The sequence below is a fragment of the Hipposideros armiger genome, unplaced genomic scaffold (assembly GCF_001890085.2).
Source record: "Hipposideros armiger isolate ML-2016 unplaced genomic scaffold, ASM189008v1 scaffold_322, whole genome shotgun sequence".
In the NCBI taxonomy this organism is placed as follows: Eukaryota; Metazoa; Chordata; class Mammalia; order Chiroptera; family Hipposideridae; genus Hipposideros; species Hipposideros armiger.
Genome location: NW_017731672.1, coordinates 1,413,660 through 1,439,586, shown reverse-complemented (window position 1 = coordinate 1,439,586; position 25,927 = coordinate 1,413,660). Strand labels below are relative to the sequence as shown.

General features: G+C 39.2%; 1 protein-coding gene across 1 annotated transcript in view; it reads left to right on the top strand.

Moving 5' to 3' along the window:
• ZCWPW2 (zinc finger CW-type and PWWP domain containing 2) overlaps positions 1-7,662 on the top strand; it is a 115,045-nt gene extending 107,383 nt beyond the window's left edge. The window contains exons 11-12 of the mRNA XM_019660620.1: positions 3,592-3,716; positions 7,109-7,662. Coding sequence (XP_019516165.1) covers positions 3,592-3,716; positions 7,109-7,270 — 287 coding nt within the window. The 3' untranslated portion in view covers positions 7,271-7,662. The remainder of the gene's footprint in view (positions 1-3,591; positions 3,717-7,108) is intronic.
• The last annotated feature ends 18,265 nt before the right edge of the window (positions 7,663-25,927 follow it).

The following is a 25,927-nucleotide window of genomic DNA, read 5'->3' as shown; positions in this document are numbered from 1 at the left end:
GGCACCTGGGACATGTAAGCATCGAAGAGAATGGTTAATAGAGGAAAGGTTGCATCATGGGGTGAGCCCCAGAGGAAGCATGAAGGCCCTTGGGGCCTGGGTCTGGGAGGTAGAAGGGTGACAGGGAGAAAGGTGATGTCTCACTACTCAAGACAGACTGCTCACCTCCTCTTGGTTTGGAGTTACCTTTCACCTCTAGGCTAAAAGGTACAGTTGGCCTTCATGCCCCTGTCCTACAAAGCACCATGCCTACTCTTTGTTTGTCTCCATGAATGGCGCTCTCTTCTGTACATTTCAGCCTGTATTTTACTCATCTCTACATTTAAATTGTAAGCACACAGAGGAGTGTTTGTAGTTACTTAAAAACACGACCAAACCAAGTACCTTTATCCTCCTGCTCCCTTCCCCCCTCTATAAGAATGCCTTCAAAACTTTCAATTAAAATGGCCCTGCAAATTTTAAGATGGTGTTTTTTAGTGCCAGCTTTGGGATAATCCAAACAGTAACCTCTTTATGTAAGGGTGAAAACAGCTTCTTTAAACATTTACTGGAGAAGTAAAGATTAAAGGAAACTCCATAAATAAACATTTGAATGCTTTTAAAATAGTGACTGATAATTGAGACAAACAGTAAGTTATTTCTTGTCAGTAATGGAAAAACAGCACTGATTTATTTTACAAAAATTCATTTTTGAAAGCCAGATATGGACTTCAGTATGAGATTTTTTTTTCACTTTCTCTGAGTGATGGAACAGCTATAATGCTACCACTTTACTCTCAACAACAAATTCAGAGAAGTCAGGGAAACCACAGGATAATCAGTATTGATAGAAGATGATTGGTCATGCAATCAGCAAAGTCATTCATTCTGTCTCTATCTTTGGAAGATATCATTGACCAATTTTGATAACCTAGTTGGTGGATTACAGTAACAGCTCTTTCTTGAGAATTATTTTTGAACTCTATCAGTTTGTAATAGAGGCACACCTATTTAGAAAAGCAAAACTCCCATCGCTCTGGAAGCAGAATTTGACATCAGTCAAGTTGGTGTTATGAACCCTGGTTGATTTATGAAGTCATCCATTACTTTGTCTACCCTTTGATCAAAAAGCAGTGTACATATTTTTCCAGATCACTTGAAAACAGAGAGCCTCCAATGCCATTCAGCAATGACATTCATTACCATAAATTGATTGTATTTTAGCATAGCTTTAGAAATACAAAGATGTTTGCGTGCCATTTTTCCTTTACAGCACAGCTCAAAATCCATCTTCTCAACAGTGCATTAAATGTCAATATCAGTACCCATAGACTCAGAATGTAAAGTGGGAAAGCAAAACATCTGTGAGTGGCGCTGGGGAATCAGGATGAAGAGCACCACCAGTCGTCTATTAAGTAATCGGTTAGTGAGGAAGAAGCCCGTCAGAAAGCGAGGTTGATTTCATTCATAACATTGCTTCTGCAGAAATGTACATTCCTCTAGAAATTATAATTCTGCAAACATAGGGTTGCATTCATATTTTTAGATAAACTTTCCAGGTGATTCTTATGCCCATCAAATTTTAAATACCATTGCTCTAGAATGCCATAGTTCATATTCTGTGTTCTTAGGCTTTAGCAATTACCGTAGAACACAGATCGATGAGGATGTAACTAGCATGTCAGTTACAGTTTTTGTTTGTTTTGTTTTTGAACATGGGAGCTGGCTCTAAAGTGTGGAATGGCTTATCAAAAGCTGCTTTCAAACTGCTTTGAACGTTTTCCATACAGAAAACCTTAAGATTGGCTGGGAAGAGATGAAGGCCAGGAAGGCTCATTGGTCTATGCCTCTTTTCTCAAGTTCCTGGCCCTGCAGTAGGCATGCAGTAAATATTTCTTGATTGAATATAAAAGTACTTGGAACATGCAATAAATATTGACAGAAAAATTATTTCTGTAATGTGAAAAGTATAAACTAAAAATTATTTTTCTAGTACTGTTGGGACAACCAAGAAAGGAAAACTTTCTATTTAATAACCTCCCATGACTTTATTTAACATTATTATTTAATAAACAATGTTTCAGCAGAAGTTTAAAATGTCCTTCTTATGAGTAATAGGTAAGAGAAAATTAACAACAAAGATGATAATAAAGTATGGATTCGTTAGAACTACAGGAAAGGAAATCATGCATAAGACTTTTAACATTAATAATCTTTTTACCTTATAACATGTTTAGTTTACAAGGATACCTCTGTGTGTGTGCGCACGCATGTGTATGTGTGTGTGTATATGGATGTGTATATATATATATATATATAATGCATTCTTCCTAAACATTATTAATCATAAAAAATTTAACTATGTTCAACAATTAGATTAAAAGTGAATGTTATTGCTGAGAACACCTTGCTTCTGTATTAAGTGATAATATTTTAGTTCTAAGTTCAGTGTCCTGCTTGGTCTGTTTTCATGTTCTGTGAACTTTCAGCTGCTCCACCTAGTATAATTTTTGGTGCCCTGCCAATGAACAGTAGATAATAGGAGATAGGTCAGATTTTTGTAACCAGAGTGGAAGGTGATGGGACGTGTATTCATGGCCTTTCTCTTTGAATCATGTTGACTTTGGAAGGACTTCTCAAATGTTCCATCTGTGTGTTGTGAAGGACAGCAGGCCACACATGGCCTCCTTTCCTTGATCTTTATTTCAATAAGACTGTATCAAATGAAAATATTTGTTTTATTTAAGTCAGCAATTCAGTTGCACATCATTAATCAGTAACTGAGCCTATAGTTATAACAAGCATTTTTTTTTTGGTGGGGGATATTATTTGATTTCAGTGAGTTAAGTGAGTTACCATATTTTTTGCTTACTTATATATTTATGTCACAGTAGCTCACACGAACACACACACAACTTTTATAAGTGTGTTTTTAAAAATATCAGATTAGGCAATTAAGATGTGTTAATAGTTGGATTAGGAATAGACTAGCCTGTGTCTAGCCTAGTCATTTAATTGCATGGCTTCCTCCTTTAAACAGTAGTTTTAACGGTTTATTACAGGGATTGGCAAATTGTGGTCCACAGTCCTACCAGCCGCTGCCTGTTTTTTGTAAACAAAGTTTTATCGTCACATAGCCCCTCTCGTTTGTTTATGTGCATGTACGTAGTTTGCACTACAACAGGAGAATTGACTAGTTCTGACAGAGACCATCTGGCCCACAAAGCCTGAACTATTTACTCTCTGGCCCTTCACAGAAAAAATTTGCTGACCCCTGGTCTATGAATAACATAATTTGGTGCCCTTAGTTCCTGATTTAAAACAAAGAAAAACAAAACAAAATTCTTGTGAGCTTCTGTTGTTTCAGATGCTTTATGGGCTACACATAGTAAGAATGTCACCTACATTTTTAAGGAATAATTGTAAAATATTCACCTGGAAATCCATAATAATTTTGCATCAAGCTGAGGCCATATGTGGAAATTACATAAATTATTTATTCTTTATCTTGTAACATTTAGAAGGTCTCCTCTTTTTGGGTGGTTAAGATTAAAAATTAGATTGAATTAATAAACTGTAGCATTTTTTACTCTGTTAATTATGTTTCTTTAGTGGTCTCTGAGACAGAAAGTTTACTAAAAGAGCTGGAGCAAATGCTTCAACAAGCTCTAGAACCCACAGCAACACCTGATGAGTCCGAAGAGGAACGTGGAGAGGAAATAAATATGAGAGAAAAGGTAGTATTGATAGTTATTATCAGGCATAAATAGCAACTTAAAATTCTTTAAATGGCAGAAATTATTCCTAGATTATTCTTTTTTTTTTTTTTTAGTTAGTAGGAAAAATTAATATGGCTTCAAAGGTAACACTACTTAAAATGGGAGATGTGTATTGTTCAGTTGTATGGAAAACTGTCTTCACTTGAAATTTGAGCCCTTGATTGTCATGAGCTGAATAATAAACTAGAAGCCTGTTCATAATCATAATACATCCATTCGTCTTTGGAAAAATATCTGTGTTTTAGCAGAAGAGCTCGTTTTGTTTTTTGAGGCCTTTCAGGTCGGGATAAAGAAAGATGGCGGGGTTCATTGTGGTTGAGAAAGCACCAGCACAAAGAGTCCTCCCCCTGCCACTGACCTTTACAGCTGGGAGAAGGGCCGGGATAAGAGCAGCTCAATGGGAAACCTGCCCTGTCTGTCTCATGCACAGGGATAACCCCAAAGGGACAAACCCCATTATTAACATACTGGGGGTAGAATTTTTTATGGGAATATGTGTCACCATATCTAGATTGGTCCTTTTTCTTTTTTCTTTTGTCCAACTGTGTTGGGCTGAGAAAGGCCATGCGTGCTTACTTTATTCAATACTTATATAAGACAACGTGAATCATAAATTTAAATTGGTTGACAAACTGCTCAGCATGTTAGCTCCATGTTTCTGCAAATAAAATGAGGGTAGAAGCCCAGGTCATTAATACAGAGCAGCGAAGTGGTAGATGTGAGAAGCATAAGTCACACGGCAGACACTTCCACAAGGCGGTACAGCTGTTCCCCGAGCAGTTAGGAAGAAAAATGGCAGCGAGGAGTCCAGTATTCTTAAGGTTTCATTCATTCTCTCGTTCCTTCACTTAGACATATCGTGGGCCTGGCATCAGGAGAGCACAAGGTTAGGAGTGCTGACTGGAATAGAATGCCCGTGTCCCATCCTGGTCTTGCCACTGGAGACCTGTGTAATTTGGCAAAGTTGCTTATCACTTGCCTCACAGGATTGTTTTGAAGGTTAAATAAGGCAAACCGGGAAAAATGCTTTGCATAGGAACTGACACCCAAGGTTCGCTATTATTACAGATGAGAGCTGGCGACGGCTGTCACTAGAGAAAATAAATGCTGAGATTTCCTTCCTTTATCTCTTTCCCCACATTTGCACTGTAAGCAACTACCCAACCACAAGTCTGTCTCTTCTCAGATGCAGAAAAAGGTGGATTTGTAAATGGACAAGATTGTTGACACACTTTGGCAGGCTGCCCAATTGCATGATTTCATTCAGAACTTTAATGAGAATGAAGATGATGCTTAAACACCTCTTTTATTGAGTTAGAAATCAAGAAAGATACAGAATTTACAGTTGAGGAGATCAATGTGTTAAAAGAAAATAAAGTGAATGTTCAAAACTCTTACTGAGTGGAAAATCATGATAGTTTTCGTAACCAGCACCAGCAATACCAGCTGGTACCTGAATTTGCATAGTTACAACCCATTTTTCCATTTAGAGTTCCGTTTTAAAAAAATTTGTTTTCTAAATATGTGTATATAAACACACTTACACACATACATATCTTACCTTTTGTATGACAAGATTTCTAAATTGGTGACATATATCTTATATATAAAATTAATGTGCAAATTTTTCTTTTCTAGCAAATGTGTGCTTTGAGCACCATATGGTTTTGTGCAATGTTTGTTCAATTTTTGCAGTTCGTCTTGTTCAGAAATACAGCCAGGTTGGTTTTTATAGTGATGTCCTGGAGCTTTCACTGTCACAGAATTGGCTTCTATTTTGCCATTATAACTCGTAACTTGATAAAACACAAAATTACTTCTGATTTTTATGTCTTAAGGTAAAATACATAGTGTTACCACATCACGAGGCAGGAGCTTGCTTTTTGTTTTAAATTTTTGTAATACTGTATGCTTTCAAAAGGCATTTAAGAATTGTAAAAATTGACCATTTTAACTTGCTGGCAGTCAGGTGAGTACCTCCTGCTGACTGGCTTATAAACCACTCTCCACACTAAGCTTTGTAAGTCTGGCATTCACACCAGGTTCAGGATATTTAGGGTCTTATTCACTTTAAATGAGGAGACTAGCAATGAAACCAACTATCAAAACTGGAGCAGTTTTCAATTTAAAAGTAAAGAAATGATCACCTCAGGGATGTTTCTTCTTTTTCTTTCTTTCTTTCTTTCTTTCTTTCTTTCTTTCTTTCGTCTTTCTTTCTTTTTCTTATTTGTTTTTCTTTAATTAGTAGGAAAAAATAGTACCTTCCAAAGGTAACACTACTTAAAATGGGAGATGTGTTTTGTTTTTAGGAGAAAGTGGCCTCTTATAAGCTAACACTCCAAAAAGAGCCACCTGATCATTTTAAATGCTAAGTATGTTTATTCTCTGAGCAGATATTGTTTGAGCAATTTTCAAAGTTGTAAATTTGATGATATTTTCATCATTCACTTCACTTATGAGTTTTCAAGTTGATTTTTCTCAAGCATTTATACCAATAGATGAGAGTAGCAATATGAAAAAAAAAACATACACACATGGATAATCAAAATTCATTTCTGTTTGTCACTGAAATACTTTATGAGATTATTTTCTTCAGCAGAATCGCCTTCCTAATTACATTCTTCTTTATCTAATATTAACACTGGATGACATGCCCTGGCCTGGCAAGCAATGGGAGTGAATTAATTTTAGATTTTTATAAAATTCACCTGAATAATTCACAAATTACATAATCCATATACAAACACCACATTTTATTGAATAATTATTTGCTTTAAATGTATATTTTTGATATATGAAAATACTTATATAAACTATATGTGTATTCTTTTTTTTCATGGGACGCTAACTCTACTTTTAATGAACGTTGAAGTTATAAATCTCCTATGTGTGTGTATGTTTGCATTGTTTTTACCAGTGTCCTGTCCAACAAAGCTAGAGGAAACTGTTACTATTCATAAGTAATGCAGATGCTTATGAGAAGATGACCACAGAAAATGTGACTAAAACAGTTTTGTTGTATTCCCTATAATAATAATTAAAAGAATAAACAAATATAGACCATTCAGTTAAAATGATCACATTTTTTCAAAGTATAAAATTAAAACTAAAAATTTATAATGTTGGGGAATAGAGATAAGACCTAAATAGTAAGTGATTATTACACTAACGAATTTACTGTATACTTAATACTGTATATGAGGATCATTATTTGACGACCAGTGATACAGAGAACTTTGTGTAACAGCTGTGGCTTGAGGAGTTACTACTTTATGTTTTGTTCAAATAATTAAGCCTGATCGTCAAGTAAAGTTTATTTAGTTCTGATGAGTTGTTCATTATTTTTACAGTTACCTAAATGCAGCTCTGATGGCTCTGCATGCAGTCCATTTGAAAACCACTATGAAGAGGAATATCTTGTAATTGATGGGCTAAAACTAAAAGCTGGAGAATGTATTGAAAACATAACTAGCAAGTTTGAAGAAATAGATGCTTTGATGTCTGCATTTTAGAGCATTATAGATATTTTCAAAAGTTAATTATAAAAACATTTACATCTATATATTTTCCCAAAGTCAAAAACTTAAAAATGTTTAGTGAAATAGATGTGTGTGTGTGTGTGTGTGTGTATACAATAGTTGATATTTGTAATAACTTCCTACTTTATATTTTGAGAATATCCAGTTTCGGTAGCCAATCGAATGGTATCTAAGTTAGTGTTAAATAATAGAAGCCCTAATGTTTGTAGATTCTTTTGTTTGCCCTAATTTTAAAATGGTCTATGAAGCTTACTGCATAAACACATGCTTTACAGTAATTATTTAAGCCCTTTATTCAAATGTGACTATTAAAATGGCTACCACAGCTATTATAATTCTTACAGATAATTTAAATCTAATATACTCAGAGAATGTGTATTTGTAGTGGAATTAAACTAGTACAGAATAAAAGGAAATATAAAAATGGTTATATAACAGAGTTGGAGCTTTTCTTTAAAAAATGTCAATTGACTTATTATATTGGAAACAGTTATTTAACCACAGTGTTCAAAACTGTCAGATTAGCAGACAGTCTGTGTGTGGGGGATCTTTGAAAGATCAGAATCCTGGACCCTTTTCCACTGAATCAGTCTCTGGAGGTGAGGATGGGAAAATGTAATTAAAAATAGACAGATAAGTTAGCCATAGCCACTATAAAACAAATATAAACAATATAGAAAAGTAAAAAGTACATCATGGAATGCCACTCTCTTAACATCCCCCCTGAAACCCCAGTCCTTAGGAGTTGCCATGGACAGTTTTAGGGGGCATCCTTCTAGACCAGGTTCTGTACACATCAAAGCATGTGTGTGTGCACGTCCATCTCTAGTTCCAGCTCGGGCTCCCCTTTATGCCCCTCTTCCTGGTGGCATAGGGTGGGAAAAGGGCATCCTGAGGACATAAACACAAAATCCTAAGCTTGGGGACAGGAGAAGCAGCAAGGGAGCATCTGGGACCTGTTTTTAGTTGAATTAGCTGGAGTGACATGGGATGGTGAGAAGGAAACCCACAGGAGGCTAGGAGGGCTGCGTACACATGGGAAGGAGCTCTTAAATGTAGGACCAAGTGAAGAGTTTTAAACAGTGGAATCCCTTTTACAGCTCAGAAAGATCACACGAACAGCAGTGGGGAACGGAGTGAGAGGCAGTCACACTGGAGTCAGGGGACCAGTTAGGAGACAACTTTGGGAATTCAGTAGTGAGATTCTGAGAGCCTGGTGGTGCTGAGATGGAGAGAATTGGATAGATTCAAGTTATTAACATCAGTGGATTAGTAGGATTTAAAGATTGCATAGAGGGATGAGACAGTGCGGGAAGTCAAGGACATTCCAGGTTTGTAGTCGCCACGACGCTGTTCACTGAAGCAGGAACACATGCAGATTAAAAATGTGGGACAAATAGCAAGTTGGACCAAACTGTGTGAGCTCAGTAGACAGTCTAAGCGTTCCATGCTTTGACGAAGCCTGCATTTCGATACCAGTCTAAGAACCAGTGACTAGAATAGCTTTTCAGCACATCATATTTAAATTCTAAGTGGTATAAAAGAGCTTCCTCTTTTAATTCCAGCTGAATTGACTCCACAGCATTTAAGAAAAACTCCTTTTTTTGGCAGTAAGATTTTATATTTACAGCCTATAAGATATCTCAAGAAGTAATTAATCCCATTTTTTTTGTAACTGCTTAGTTAGAATCAGCTATAAAAATGACCGCAATTGTATTTGAAAGACTTGATCTACAATTCAAGTGTTTGATATAACCCCCCCCCCATAGTAGATCAATTAGATCACTTGCAGCTAATTTCTCTTGGTAGAAGAGTCAGTGCTCATCAGAGTCACATTAGAGAGATCAGATACTGAAATTTCCAGACTGAATTCATCTCTGCCTTGTTTTGACTTGTAGAAGTCTGGAATTTCCCCCGAAGACTTTGTGTACTTGAGCAGTTCAAAATGGTTCTGAGAACAAATTTGGGTTGGGTCTGTCTACAGAGGAACTGTGGTCTCCTAAGAAAAGGCTGGGGGAGCCTGTATCCATGTGAGAATATAGGCTCTCAAATTTCCACATAGAATGTGCTCAGGAAAAGGGATGAAGGAGCAGTCCGCTAACATCTCTGTCCTCGGGGCTGAGAACGTGCCTGGCTGGCAAGCCCTCCCTTCTGGTAAATACCCCGTGTTCAGAGGCAGGCCGTACAACAGAGAGCAGGGCGTCGCAGTGGGACTGTGCAAACAGAATGCCTGCCTTCACATCCTGCTGCTGCCAGCCACTAGCTGGGAGACCCGAGGCAAGTTATTTAACTTCTCTGAGCTGAGGCTTTGTTTTTGTTTTTTTTGACTCCCCCTGCATGCCTCTTCTATGCCTATTGAACTAACATGCTCCTTTCAACAGAACCGGAGGTGACATACCTGCTTCTTGGGGACTGGGACCAAGGACTGCAAGTGATTAGCTGACTTCTAGGTGAGGTCTAGAGGTGGGCAATAGCGTACATGTATAGCTAGAACCGCTTGCTAGGCCCGAAGGAGGACATCATAAGGAAATTGTGTCTGCCCACCAAGGAAGGTTAAATTCTAAGTCCACTGGTTACGCCAAGTTTGATATGTGAGGTATAAGGCAATATGTCAGGGTCTTCTGCCCAAGCATTTGGGTTGAAATAAGAGCCTCTCTTATTTCAAAGAGGAGTGGCTGACTGGTCTTCTTTGGAATGAGTTGGGTCAAGCCTTCCTGTCTACAGTCTCTGTGAACTGATGCAAGGTCTGGGTCCATTGGAAGGTTAGATATGTAAACCCTGGAGAGTTGAGCACCAAAGCCAGCTCTGTTACCCTATATTCCAGGAAGTCTTGGTCCATTTGCCCCATGCTAGTAGCTGAATTTATGCAGGGGTTTCCAGTGGTCACGGGCTTAGCTCCATCTTTATTAGAGCTAGGCTGTGCACTTCTGATGTGTTAATCTCTTATTGCTATCAGTGGAGGGTGATGGGTCACAGACAGTTTTAATCTATCCACTAATACACCTAGCAGCTATCAAAAACTTTGTGAATCATTCTGGAACCTTTGTGGAAAAAGTTGGTGGTTAGCTCCTTTCTGCAGGAAGCTTTCATTCGTGAATGTGAGGTGATCTGTGTAGTGCTTTTGATGGAGCCAAACCATTGTACCATCCAATGCCTCTACCAAATAGCTATTAATCAATGACTGCACCATGTATTGGGGCTAACAAATGGTCGAGCTCTAGTCCAGATACTTCCAGATCAGTAGAATTTGTACCTGTGGCCCTTCCGAAGGACAAAGGTAAGATTTTGAAAATCCTAGAAGCATCCAAATATTGCTCTATCATGTCTTCTCCCAATAGAGCTCCTAGAGGATAGCTAGACCTCGCACAATGAAAAAATTTGAAGTACTTTTTTAGGGCTGAGACAATTCTTGATGCCTCTCAATAGAGTTCTATAATAGAAGAGTTGGTTAGTACAGATAAATTTGGCCTTAAGGTCCAGGTGGGACATTCTGTGTCCACAAATCTAAATTTTAGGATTTTAATACCCACCGATTTGTTCCATGGTATAAACACACAAAGCAGTGAGCAGCATAATCAAATAAATGGGCCAAGGAGAGAGGAGAAAATGGCTTCCAACAAAAATGTTGAGAGAATGTGTGGTTTGCTTCTAAATGCGTATAGGAAGGTACTATGATTTGTCTTTTTCATAGGTTCAGTTCACGTCTGTCCTAGATGTAGATCATGAATTCCTAAATGTTGAGTCAGATACCATGATTGGGTGAGACTTCTGGGTGTCCTTTGTTGGGGATGGGGATGTCTTCCTGCTGGAGGGATGTGAAAATGTGGCCAAGGAGGTGCATAATAGTTGACTGAATTACTGATGCAAGTCCTGTGTGTCTTCCTGCACTGCATCATCATGATGGCCCCATCATGGGCACAGTGTCCTTCCCTGTGACTTTGGACCATGACTCTGGCTTTGATCAATGAAATAGGGCTGAAGTGATGGGGCCTATTTTCAGTCAAGGCCTTAAGAGACTTTGAGCGTTGCTTCTTTGCTTCGTATACTTCTGCCATTGCCTTGAGAAGAACATGTCTCAGCAAGCCCTCCAGTTCAGGGAGGATGAAAGACCATGGAGAAGACCCAGATCCACAGACCTGCAGAATGAAGCAGATCTGCCCTAGGTGATCTATAGAGCCATAGAAGAAAGGATTGTTGTCTTTAGCCACTGAGTTTTGAGGTGGTTTGTTACATAGCGTTGTTGTGGCAATAGTTCACTGATATACTTGGCTTCTGTTCCAGCAACGATTTCACAGACCCATTGTGGTGGCACCTGTACCTGGCCCATGGGATGTTTTCTCCTTAGGGTGGAATGACTATCAACGTAGTCCTGCCTTCTGGGTTGGACCCAGAGTACTAGCCTGAGGCCTTCTGCCAAATGATGTTCCCAGCTTTGTCTAGATCTGACCCAGCCTGGCCCCTCAGTCGATGGGGCTCAGCGCATTTCCCGCCCAGCCCACATTGCTGAGTTCTATTGTAAACTGCCTCAGATGGCTTTATCAAAGAGACAGCATATAGATATTATAAGTAAATAGGGCACCGATGCCATCCAGCATATCTCTAAGGGCTCATAAGAGTTGGTCACTTCTTTTAAGTATTTTTAGACTCTATGATAATCACATAGAGTGGAGATACGCCCACAATAGTGGAAGGTCTCATCTGGCAAATCGAAGTATGCATGTATTTCCACCAGCCTCCTCTTACACATGCCTCCCTTAGCATTTTGGTGTTTTGTGTCATAGGATTTTGAGTGACAAAACCTAATTTTGGGTCCAGATTTTGCTTATTAACCTGTTCAAATCATATAACCAGTAATTAGAAGGGCCAGAATTTGAGTACATTTCTGTTTGGTTCCGGATTCCATGCCCTTGATTACTATCTATATTATTTAATAATCTGGTTACTTGCCGGGTGGTGGAATGACCATTTAGTTTCCTCTTATGTAAAACGGGGATGGAGCTATCTAAAAACCATTGATGTGAGGAGTTAAATGAGATATTTGAAATGCTTTGTAAATCAACTGTATCTTCCATTTATTCTTGTAGAAGGAAACGGGAGTATGTGTTTAATTACATTGCAATTAATACTCACTAAGATAAAATGTAATTATACGTTTGAAATGAACACTTGTCTTACTCTTACTCCATCTACTAGTCATCAGTATCAGGATTCCTTGTTTCTCTTTTTAAAAATTAATCTTTGGAAACCATCGTTAGCAGTGTTATGATCTCTCAGATGGTTATGTTAACGGTAATGTCTAGCTTTTAAGGGACATCTCACTCTTGAATTTTAGCGGTGGATTTAAATCACCTTGCTTTCTTCACAGACATCCAGTTAAAGGAAAAGGGGGGAAATCTTAATATTGAAGAGAAGCAGGATTCTGTGTCATGTGTTCCAGTAAATGTGTGACCGACTTTCACAGGGGCCCTGTGTAGTGCTTAAGCTTGCCTCCCTTCAAAAAGATGTTTTGAAAGCCAGGAAGCTCACCAAAATATTTGATCAAAATTAGTCTATTTTCGCAGTGATACTTGCTTATTATGCAATGAGATTGTATAACTTTCAAACATTATAAAACAATTCTCTTGCAGAGGGAAAGGAGCAGGCAGGAGACAGCTATGAATGTTGCCATGTCTGTCTCTTCAGCTTAAAACCTAATGGTGGAAGAATGTAAACCAATGGAGGGAGGCCTCAAAGCAGAAAGCACATTTGAAAATCGAATGCCGGAAAGCAAAAGGGAGTTCTCCTCCCAGATTGCTAAGAGTAGTTACAAAATCCATTAATACAATTCCATTCGTCTCAGGTATCCCCTGCCCGAGGTGAGAATCCACCTCAGAGTCTGAGGTCAACAGACAGCTTTAGACCTGGGCTGCCAACAGCTAATCATGGAGGGAGTTAAACTGGAACTTAGACTTCCTTCTTAAGCCCCTTCTTTGGTTCCTCTTGAATTGCAGAGAAGGCCAATGACAGTGGCACTTGACATTTAAATCCCACTAGGTCTTGGCCTGAGGAGACTCATTGCTTCAACCAGCACAATTGGATCAGACCCCAGGTATGCCATAGGACTACCTTTTCCCCTCTCTGCTTCTTGCTTAGCTGCCTGACTGCAATCCACTGCCCCCTGTCCCTCCATGACCTCCATAACTTCCACTGCTACTGTGGACCAAGCCAAGATGTGGGGGTCATAGGCAGGCTGGGGGGCAAGGGACACTCATCTTGGATGGTGGCTCTAAGTCAGCAAGCTCTTGGAGCCCCTTCACTACAGGGGGACAGGGTTGTGCTTCTTCAGGGTCAGGGGCTGGCCAGGCAGCCCCCAACTCCAGCCCAGTCCTGCTCCTCACCTCTCCCATGGATGCCTGGCTCTCAGCAGCAGCTGCTCTCAGGCAGCACCAGAGCTGGAAATTACCTGATCTGTGAAAGCACGGCTTATCCAAGCAAAGGAGGCTTAGGGTGTGAATGCACAACAATGTGTGAAAGTGCAGATTATTTGGAAATCAGGGTCCAACCTTATGAGATTGTGTTAAGTATTTATGTGTTAAGTACTAGGGTGAAGATGTGAAAGCAAAGGAGAGTGATTTAATTCTGACTGCAAGAACAGCTTCATGGAGACATTGTGTTAATTCCTTCATTCAATCCTGTGGGCCAGGTTTTGTGCTGGCACTACTGATCTACCCGTGAACAAGATATGCATGACCTTCAGCCCCGTGGACCTGATACTGAGTTCAGTCAAGTTGCTTTAGCCTCTCCATGCCTCACTTTCCTTATCTGCAAGTTGGGATGGTGGTGATGATAATGATAGTAATAGTCATCACACTACTAATATCCTCGAGTTTTTGCGCAGAATAAAATGAGCTAAGACACGCGAAGCACCTAGCACAGTGCCCAGCACATTGCATGGTACATAACGGTCATTACCATTGTTACAGTTTCGTCGGAGAGAGAGAACTGTGAAGCAACTCCGGAACTTGAAGGTAGAAGATGGACTGGCTGGAGAGGATGAAAGTCACAGGCTGAACAGAGCCCAGAGGTGAGAAATGCAGAACAGCAATCACCTAACCAGAGTAGCCAGAGAGCAAGGGGTGGAGGGTGTGACGGGAAGAATATGGGGAATAGGGCTGAGCCAGGCCGACTGGGCTCTGCTCCCAGAAAGCCTTGTGTACCACACTAAGGGGGCAGCGTTCATTCAACAGGGGAGCCAGGTTATGAGATGGAGAAGAGCAGTGGTCACCAGAATCCACTGGTTTACACACCCAAGGGCGCTCGGTGCTGCGACTGGCGTGGAATCAGTCTCTTCTTTGATTTGCATGGATGGAGAAGGTGGGCGGGGAAGCAGGCACACATCGCTATGCCAGCCCGCGCCCCAGTGTCTGAGGAAATCCATGTCCTGATGTTAGCTCAGGCTGTCAGCTTTCACAGCAAGTGCCTTAGGGTTTACCAGCCGGCAGCCGGGGACGTGAAGGTTAGGTGTCTCCACGAAGCCTTATTAAACTCTCAGCTGCCCGGAAATAATGCACCGCAGCTGCCGAGTTTTAAATGGCAACGGATCTCTGGCTGTCAGAAAGGTTACAGGTAGATACTTTCATTTGTCCTCCATGAAAACTTAATATCATTTTCTTCTGTTCAAGTCAACTTATAGACCTCATTACTTCAAGTTCATCGGGCAGGTAGCACAGCCTTTTGGATTTTACTGCGCTCTCAGAATCACGTTGGGATAAGAGCTAATGCATTTTTAACCAACTTCAGCAATTTAAAGCTCTTTGGTGCTGTAGCATATTAATGCAATTGTTGATAACTCTCTGAGAGTGCTGTCTGTGTTGGGAGGGACTCCCGCTATTGCTGTGTTGAGTGCCAGGAGGTTGGGGCTACTTGTTCTCCCCTTCTCTGACCCACCCAGGCCGTAGCCTAGTGCCTTGCACAGGTTAGAGCACCAGTTCTATTTTCATATGGATTTCAAACTTCCTTCCGAACTACCCTATTCAAAAATGTTTTCTGACAAGTCCTATACTCAAACACCATTGGTTTGAACCAAAGGTTGCCTTTGTAGTAAATATGTACTTTTGAAATCACATACGGTGTATCAGTCACATAATTGTTTACATTACTTTTTTTCTCTTAACCGCATATTGTGAACATATTTTCATGCCATGAAATATTGTTCTACAACATGGTTTTCAGTGATCGCTTAGTATTTTATTGTATTTATATTCATACAATGAAATGCTCTCTTGATGAACATTTAATTTGTTTTCATGTGTTCACAATTATAAACCACTTTGCCATGAGCATCCTTATCATTCAATCTTTGTGTACATTCATTTTTTTTCCAAGTCATTCCTAGAGGAGAAATCAATAAGTAAGAGCATCTACACAGTTGTAAGGCTCTTTATGTCTACCATTTATTATCTCCCAGCAGAGGTATGTGACAGTGCCTGTTTCTCTGCTAGGCTGGGGTTTGCTTTCTACTTGAGTTTGATGTTACTTAGAGCAGTGCATTGGGTTAATCTTTGTCTTCAAGAACATTGACTAAATGACTGTGAGATGGTAGTTTTTTCCTTAATTCCTTAGAGAGGGATGGAAATTAGCATTAACATAGGCCATAAGATCAGAATAATAAATCAGGCAGTGGACAGGGAGAAAGCTTAAAAGAAACAATGGTCACTTGATTTGGAAGCTACATGTCCTATTGGTCAGGCATTGTTGTGACGTGTACTAGTGGAGAGTCACTGGGCTGGAAAATGTTTTGGTGGACTGATCAATTTAAACAGCTAGGAAGCTACATTGCAGTAGAGGAGCTTTAGAGAGTAAGGTCAGTTTCTACTGATTACTTTTAGTAAGGTGATCACGTGGCTTTCCCTCAAGCGGGAGAGTCATGATCGGTGAGTTTTTGTTGTTAGACTACTTATCTGATTATTTCTAAAACCTACCTTTCTTGAATTAAGTTGAGGTTGATTATAATGAGAGCATAAAGACTATTTTATTTTCCATCTGCGTTATGTGATTATTTGGTATATTTGTAATTTGTGTTGTTAGTGCCCAGAGAAAACACTGGCTTTAGATGGTGGTTCTTGCCCGCCTCTGCACAAAATATTTAAATTTATTCAAAACGATTATTGCTCCAAAATTTAGACCTTATACACAATGGACTATGAGTACCTCCTTCCCAGGGTTGGGGCTTTATTCATAGTCCCTGGACATAGCACAACGAGCAAGGACTTAATAAATATTGTTTATAGATATTTATTTAATAAAGAAATATTTGCTGCACAAATTATTGAATGAAATTTATGTTATAAAAATATCTGGACCAAACACCCTTGGCCAAATAAGGATGAAACTTACCATCTAACTTAGCCTTTTCAATGATATAAGTCCAACTTCTCAGACCGATTGAACCTTGAATATTTTCACAGTTTCCCACTTAATTACACATGGGCATGGATACTTCGTTACTTTTTCATGTGTGTGGTAGGCAGTCTCCAAAATGATTCTCGCCTTCTGGTATTCACACTCTTGTGTGGTCCCCTTCCACACAGAGGAAGACTCACCTGTGTAATGATTAAGGCGTCGCAAACATGACAGACTGTGACCTCCAAAGCTAGGTCATCAAGGACACTGTGGCTTCCACTTTGCTCTCTTTTGGCTTGCTCATCTGGATGAATCCAGCTGCACGTATGAGAACGCTCGCGCGGCCCTATAGGCAGGTCCATGTGGTAAGAAACAAGCCTCCTGGGAACAGCCAGTTTGAACTTGACAGCCATGTGAGTGAACTCTTGTGGTAGCAATCCTCCAGCTCCAGTCAGGGCTTCAGCGATCACAGCCCAGGCCGATATCCTGACAAAAACCTCACGAGACACTCTGAGCCAGAACCACTCAGATAAGCCACTCCTGGATTCCTGACCCACAGAAACTGTGTTTGATAATAAATGTTCATTCTTTTAAGCTCCTAATGTTGTGGGGTAATTTGTTACACAGCAATAGATAGCTAATATAATGTGTGACAGGCTTTTCTCACCAAATAGATTATAAGCATCTTAAAGAAAAGAACCATATCTTTCATTTCTCATAGTGCTTTGCATGTTACTGAGATAACATCAGTCAAAATAAAAGACGTTGTGCTTCACAATTACCTTCTAGTCAAGTCAACAAATACTTGGTGCTCACCAGACACTCTTCTAGGAGCTAAGCAGTGAGCAGAAAGGAGCAAAGTAAATGCTAGCGGATAAGACATAGAAATTTAAAAAATAGATATGGACCAGGTCAATAAAGATAGGATGCTAAGAAGAAAAATAAAACAAAGATGGGGGATGAGTTTTTATATATTTGATATAGGGTATCAGGAAATCTTTCTCAGATAAGACATTTGAGCAGAGAGTTGGGCATGTATCTGGGAAAGAGTGTCCCAGGCAGAGGGAACCTCAAGTTCAAAGGCCATGGGACTGAAAAAGTGTGGCACATTCAATAACGTCAGTATGGCTGAGGCCGCAGTCACTATTTGTCGCAGATTTCACTGGTTAGGTCACTGAGTTTCTCACAAGTTCAACTTCACATTTAAATCTCTCTTGATGACCTGGACCCCCTTTGCCTTGTTTTCTGAATTTTAACATAGCACCAGGTATTGGTTTACTTTAAACAGATCTATTTAAGTAAATGAGTCATTACATAAACATATAAACATGGCTAATGAGGCAAAATAGGCTATTATTTGTAGCCCGAATGAAGAATTAGAAAATTCACTGATTGCAATCTTCCTTTTCTTCTGCCACTTGAAGCTTTCTGACTTCATTAAAACCATTAGCGTCCACCAATAAATTAGATAGCTTTGGTACTAATACAAATATGTTTAGATGTTTCTGACATTGTAGAAAATAATCAGGCTCAATCAATATATGTTTATCAAGACATAAGGTCTCCAATCGATGAGTAATTAGCTCTCCCAACAGAGGAACAAATGCAATTCTGTTTCCTAAATGTTCTGTCATGCTATGCTGTGGCTTTCACCTCGTTTCCTTCTCTTGCTGAAAGAAACACATGTCACAATGAATTGAATGATCATTGAATAATGAGTTCTGCCTTGATTACAGCATGTTGGTGATCATAAATAAATGAAATCGTGTTTGCATTTCATAGACATCTAATTTTTTTAATCTTGCATTTCACCTCAGATAAACAAGTTTATCCTTACTTTAATAAGAAAAAAAGCCCTCTGAGAGACATAATACAGAACTTAGGTTCACATTTAACACTTCAAACTATCTTGTAAACCAGAGCTCCAGCATTGTTCTCCAATGGCAGCAGCTGGTATTCTCTTTATAAAGCTGACTGACTTGTTTACTTACTTGCTCCCTTTTAAAAACACTATCTTGGCAACTTAATTATTTTATTTGTGCTTTAATATTGAAGGTAGATTTCATGGAGAGGGAGACATGGGGAGGGAGTGGGGAGTAAGGTAGAGAGAAAGAGTCTAAGAGAGAAAAACCAGAAATAGACGCAGAAATAGAGCTGCAAAGACAGAAAAATCCTGTAGTGTGTGTGTGTGTGTGTGTGTACATGTGTAGGGGGGAGAAAGTAGAGAGATTACCACTGAGATATAACCAGAAAGGAAAAAGGACAGCTATTTAAAGTCTGGGATTTGTTTATGGGGAGGAAAAAGACTATGTTATTAAAAAAAAAAGATTAATACCAAAATAATTATGTGTTTTACTTCTTAAATAGAAATGAGAGGCCTTTCAAATTATGAGGCAAAATATTAGAAATAACTAAAAAGAAATGCACTTAATAGTTTACCTAGAAACCTATTACTGTACATTTTTATCAAATGGAATTAATTTAAAATATTTGAGGACCAGGCATGTACAGTATCATTTATAATTAATTTTTCCAGCTCTGAATGCCTCTACTATGTAGCATAGTTTATAAAAACAATGAGTTCTTTAAATCTCTACAGAATTCTTTTATTAGCCTAGTCATGCATAGGCAAAGGTATTTTTCTAAAAAATCTTTCTTTGGTGCATATTTCATTAATATGAAGTGTTGAAAACATAGAGATACTTGGATATGCTAAGAATTAACCAAAAACACTTAACTTTGATGGAAAGCAAGCAAATAAATTTGCAAAATGTAAAGAAATTTCAATCTCTTTTATGAATTATTTTTCATGAGCTGTGATGCAGATGACATAAATTTGGCATAAATGCAAACATATACTGAAGTCTATTCATGTTAAATTGCACAGTTCTTAAAAATATTTCACTTAAAGACATTAGAACAATTTTTTTAAATCAAATTTATTGGGGTAACAATAGTTAGTAAAGTTACATAGGTTTCAAGTGTACAATTCAATAATACATCATCTATATATCACATTGTGTGCTCACCACCAGAAGTCAACTCTTCTTCCATCACCATAATTTTGACCCCCTTTTCCCTCATCTACCATCCCCCTTCCCTCTTACCCTCTGGTAACCACTAAACTGTCGTATCTATGAGTTTTTGTTTCTTTATTTGATTGTTTTGTTTCTTTGTTGCTTTCAGTTTTATATCCCACATATCAGTGAAATCATATGGTTCTTGACTTTTTCTGTTTGATTTATTTTGCTTCTCATAATAATCTCAAGTTCCATCCATGTTGTCACAAATGGCACTCATTCACCTTTTCTTATGGCAGGGTAGCTTTCCATTGTGTATATGAGTATATACCACATCTTTATTGAATCATCTATTGAAGGACACTTTGGTTGTTTCCATGTCTTGGCCACTGTAAATAATGCTGCAGTGAACATTGGAGCACATATATCTTTACGGATAACCGTTTTCAGATTGTTTGGGTAGATACCCAGGAGAGGGATTGCTGGGTCATATGGTAATTCCATTCTTAATTTTTTGAGGAACCTCCACACTGCCTTCCATAGCGGCTGTACCAATCTGCATTCCCACCGACAGTGTATGAGGGTTCCTTTTTCTCCACAGCCTCTCCAACACTTGTTATTATTTGTCTTGTTGATGATACCCACTCTAACAGGTGTGAGGTGATCTTGTAGTTTTGATTGGCGTTTCCCTAACAGCTAGTGAAGTTGAGCATTTTTTCATGTATCCGTTAGCTATTTGTATGTCTTCTTGGGAGAAGATTCTGTTCTAGAACCTCAAAAATTTGATTCTCTTAAGTAGAAAGAACTTGAAATATTCACTTTAGAGAAGTGAGTACTATCTCTTAATGGCAATTTAAAGAGAATTCAGGGGTAACTTTATTGAAGAGAAAATTGTCAATAATCCTTCAAATGTTTTAAGTAAAACAAAATAAAACAACAAATAACAAATAAAAGAAAGAAAGCAGTAAATCCTCATAAATATTTCCCCCAATGACTTCTTTTGCAAATGCTATATTTCAAGGGAAACTTAATCTGTGTGTTCCTGATTCATTATACACCTCAGAGCCATTTCGAACACCACACATCTTATAAACTTTTTTATAAGCCTTTTCAAAGATATTTTTATTAACTAAAAAGCCATGTTTTTTGGCACCAAATGGAGCTTGGAGTGCTGAAGAAAAAGTTACCTTGGAGCCCACAGAGTTCAAGTGATTCTAAACAAGGTCAAAACCATTCTTCCCATCTCAAATGAGATTGAAATAAAGAATAGAAATGTTCACTGTGTGACAGCATGTGTAAGCCAAAGATTTGAAAGAGAAGTAAAATGTTCTCCTAGAACCATTAAATATCTATGGTACAAAACAAATTCTATACAAAGTAGAGCAAGTTGGAATTTCTTGAATCTGCTTGGTGTGCGTATTAATATTTTTTTTTAATTGGAGACAAATATGTTTCAAAACATTTTTTAATTTGTGTATTTGTACTACTGACTGTCTTACTTGGGGTTTCCTGCAAAATCAGACAAGATTTGGGCTCAAATGGTTTATTTGAGAAGCAATGCCAGACAACACAGTAGGGAGGTGAGAAGAAGTGAGACAAGGAAAGGGCAGAGTTCACTGAAGTTGTGCTATCAGCGAGTGCCCGCTGTGGGCAGCTGAAGCTCAGTTGTGTTGTGGGAACCCTGGGAGCCAGCATAGGCCACGTACCTCAGAGCTATGTCCACCCAGAGGGTGAGGAAGCTGGGGTATTTATCCACCAGTGCCCACTGATCATGGGTTAAGGGCTGCGTCTTGAGAATGGTAATTTCCCATCCTTCTGACCTGCCTTGCACACCAGTATGAACTGAGATAAAACCAACGTGATCTGGGATGCGCAGACAACATCTGCTACTCTGACACACACGCTATGTTATTTCAGAGTAACAACCATAGTAGGTTTATGATGGGGACTCAAGAAAAGCTGTATCTAAGTGAGTCTGTTAAAGCAATTTCTCAAGCAAAGAAAGTTTGTGATTGATGTAAATGATGATTTGAAGGCCTGAATTGCTCAGTTTAAAACCCAAACTCATTGTGTGTTTGCTTTGACACTCCACTATCCTTTACATGAATGATAATAGCTAACATTTATTAAATGCTTACTATATACCCGACACCGTGTTCGGTGTTTAAGCTTGCAATAAAACGTAATCCTCACAACCCCTCAATGAGATCGGTGCTACTGTCATCCGTGTTTTACAGATTAGGGAACTGACATACAAAACATTTCTATAACTTTTCCAAGGTTTTGTAGAAGAGCAGAGGTGCAAATTCAACGTGGCTCTGGAACCCTGGCCTTCAGCGTTGCATATACCACCTCTGTGGGTAGTCCAGTGCACATGACTTACCCATTGTGCATTTCTTCTTTGGCTATTTAAGGTCTTTGTGACTGCTTAATATACTAACAGCTGTGAGTAGAGATGGATGCAGAAGCAGTGTACCGGCCCCCTCTACTTCACAAGTGCACATTTGAATTTCATGCTCGGCAGCCATTTACAGAATTGATCAGTCTTGATGGCTGACTGCTGTCTGAAGTGCCAGTGCCAAGACTGCTCCTTCCTCGACAGCTGATGGGTTTTCCCAGTCACCCCTGGGACTGTCTACTGTCTGAAATGGGGCACCCAGGCCTTTTCCCATCCATCATGGTGGAGCAGGGAAATGAGGAAATTATTTTTGAACAAGCATCCTTCTTTCTGCACTTGGAGTTTTCACCACGTTTTCAGCTTTGTGGGAATTCACGGTCATCGTGAAAGGATTCTAAACTTAAAAATAATGTCATAGAACAGAAAAAACACCTTTAGGACCAAGTAAAGGCTGAACATGTGAGTGTTTCAGAACGCATGGAAACCGTGCACATGCACAGCAGATGGAAAAGTTGGAGACGAGGCACCCTTTATTGTTCCTTAGCATGTGAGCAAAAGCAAAACACTGGGTTTGTCTACACATAGTGCATAATTTTAATCTAGTCCATATGATAATTTATATACAGAAACTGTTTGTTTAGCAAATTGGTTGGCAGTGTCTTTGTCTAAAATGGTACGGTTCAAAGATCACGCTGTAGAGCACATTTTGTTCATGTGTTTTTAAGTAAAAATTTGTTATGTACTCCCAAAACAGGACGTGGGTTAGGAAGAAGCCATTGTAAGAACAGTGGTGTAGCTTTTTGAGTACTGAGCAGCATAAGTGAGGTTAGTCTCTGTATTTGCTTTCCAGTTTGTAGTAAGATAAATATCTGGTATAAATGGACTTCCATTTATAATGTTGTACACTTTTGAATCATTTGTTTTTTTTTTAAAACTGTTAAGTCCTTAATTTTTAAAAAATAACCATCAAAATGTCTTTTGGTCTCAAATGTATTACTGGAAATAAATCAAAGTTGGAAATATTTATTTATTCTTATAAAAAAAGAAAATTAATTCTATATTTTTAAAAAGGAAACAAGGTGATCTCCAAAATGAGCGTGGTGAGTTTTACCCCAAGCTCCAGGAAAGCAGTTTTCCAGGTTTTATTTCAAGACCTCATAAAACAATGTGGAGAAATAAAAAGGTATGCACAAATAGACGCTTTTCTGGAAGGAAAATCATTCTAGTTATTAAATTCTTGGGAAGATTAAACCAAAATTGTATCCCTGTTTCACAGGACTTGGTGAAAGCAATTTCCTTGGGTTTTTATCAGTTGTGGTAAGGCTTTCAAATGAAGCCTGTGGTGGAGCCCACGGTGCCCACCGGACAGGACTCAGGTCCACACAAGCTGAGTATAGTATGTGGAGGGTACAGAGCAATTGCTTTTCTGGTAGAAAGGACCAGGTCCCAGCTCGTCCAAGGAAGCAACCTTAGTAAGGGGACATAGGTGCCCAGCGATCACAGTTTACCATGATAAACTGATGATAAATGTCTATGCTGAGGGGAAAAAAGTGGGTTACAGGAAATTCCAGGAATGGATGAATAGGCAGCAGGGATGATGACAGCATTTTATTCTTATTATCATTTACTTTTCTTGATTACTGACAATGTATTGGGAACTGAATGAGATGTTTAATAATCAGCAGTGCAAGGAGATACAAGTTAAAGGAGGAATCATTCACAGTGTATGACCTGGGAAGATGGCCAACTGTGGTGGCCATCTTTAAGGAGATTTTCTGGCCCCCGAACACAAATAATTTTCTGTTCTCTGAGATTCTGTAGCATCCTCCCCACTATTTATTCCTCTTGGGAATTTGGAACTGGGAACAGAGAAGCAGAAATGAGGAGTTGCTGTAGGTTAATGGAAGCTGTCTGTGAAAAGGTCCATAAACTTGAATGCTGAGGCTCCAGGCTCTGCTCTGCCTCGTTCTTGTGTATCAGTTAGCTATTGCTTGTAAAAAATTACCCCAGAACTAAGTGGCTTAAAACACCTATCATTTATTAGTTAATGTACACACTTATGGGTTGTCTGATCTCTACTAGGCTCACTCATGCATCTTAGGGTTGGCTGGGGCCTCTGATCTTGGCTGCGACAACTCTTCTCCATGTCTCTTATCCGCTCACAGGACAGAGGACTAGCTCAGGCGTGCTCTTCTCATGGCAGTGGCACAAGTGCAAGAGAGTAAGCAGAAACATGCACGATTACTTGAAGTACAGGGTTGGAATAGGCGGACTTTATTTATATTGCATTCTATCGATATTTGGCCCAAACAAGTTACATGTCTGAGCACAGATACACAGGTGGAGAAATAGACTCTGCCTCTTTAGTGAGAGGAATGACAAAGTCACATGACTCAGAGAAAGGTATAATGCACTGGGGCCTTTCATGCAATCTACGATGCTTCTCTGGCAGAGTACTGGTTGTATTGATTGTTTAGCCCCCATATCTATTCCATACATTTACTTCTTTTCCACACCTCAGAAGTAACAGGCAGGAAGCACACTTGAGATTGCTGCACTCCCAGTTCAGCCTATAAGCATTGCCAAAGGAATTAGCTCTACAATTCTTATGGCCACGATCCTGGGTGGAGGAAGCAGAAGACAATGGACCCAACTCTGACGTATTTATACTGGCCGTCCACTGGCATAGGGGAGGAGCAACAGGTTTGTAATCTGGGACTTCCCCCAAACACATGCTTGGAGTTCAGTTTTTATTCAAATACCTGAACTCTTCCTGTAACTCCACCTAAGTTTCTGCGTGTTACCCTCACTGGGGAAGCCCATACCTGAAGACATTTCAGAAATGCTGCCCACTTCCATTTCCAAATGAAGGTTTTACATCCATTTCCTTGTATTTCCATGTCATTAAAATGTAGGGGTTGGTTGTTTGCTGTCTTGGGACATTTTCCTTGGTGGTGGCTTCCCCACGGCAGAAGATCACGATGCAATATGCCTGGTCAGTGCCAGTTTTATCTGCCCAGAGGAATGGGGATGTTTTTCTAATTCACACACAGGTGTCACGTAAGTCAGTGGTAGCCCTGGCTTTATTCATTTTCCTTTGGTGATAATCCTAATGCTGGGTGATTTTCTCCCAAGTTAGTACAAACCATAGATGCCTTTAGGGTTCAAATTATTCAAAGAACCACTTTTATCTTCTAGTATAACTTGCAGTCACCAGTTGGTCTTAACTTTTTTTTTTTCTAACTCTTCTTGTGTTTTGGTGCAAATCTATTTTCCCTCAGAATAACTCTACTCATTTCTCAAGTACTACTTGAGTATACTAATATATTTAATTTTCAATTTGACTGTCGATCTCTGAGACTAGCTGAGACTAACTCTGGTTGCTTGTATGCAAAACGACCTTAACTAATACATTAGCCTAAGAAATAGTGCAAAGAAACACCAGGATTGCTTAATCAACATGGCAGCTCTATCTACAAAAGTGAAAAAAAAAAAAGGGAAAAGGCCAAAGTAGTCTTGGCTTTATTAGCAACATCAGGCAATTACTGAATCTGCTGCAATAAATGGCCAAGGTTATGGCACCCATAAAGTTTAATTTGCATTCTGAATATTACAATGTGTTCACTGAGAATGCAAAGCAGGCTCTGCAGGATGTGAGCAGCTAAATTGCAGTGCATTTCAGGATTCCTTTGGTTCATGCAAAGTCAGGGGGAGAATGACTTGCTGGTGTGTGGTCAGCCTCAACCTTTGCCTCTTCAGCAGGACATAAGGAGCATCAAAGCAGATGGTCCTTCTGGGCTACCCTTGGAGGAGACAGAGTCACCAGATGGT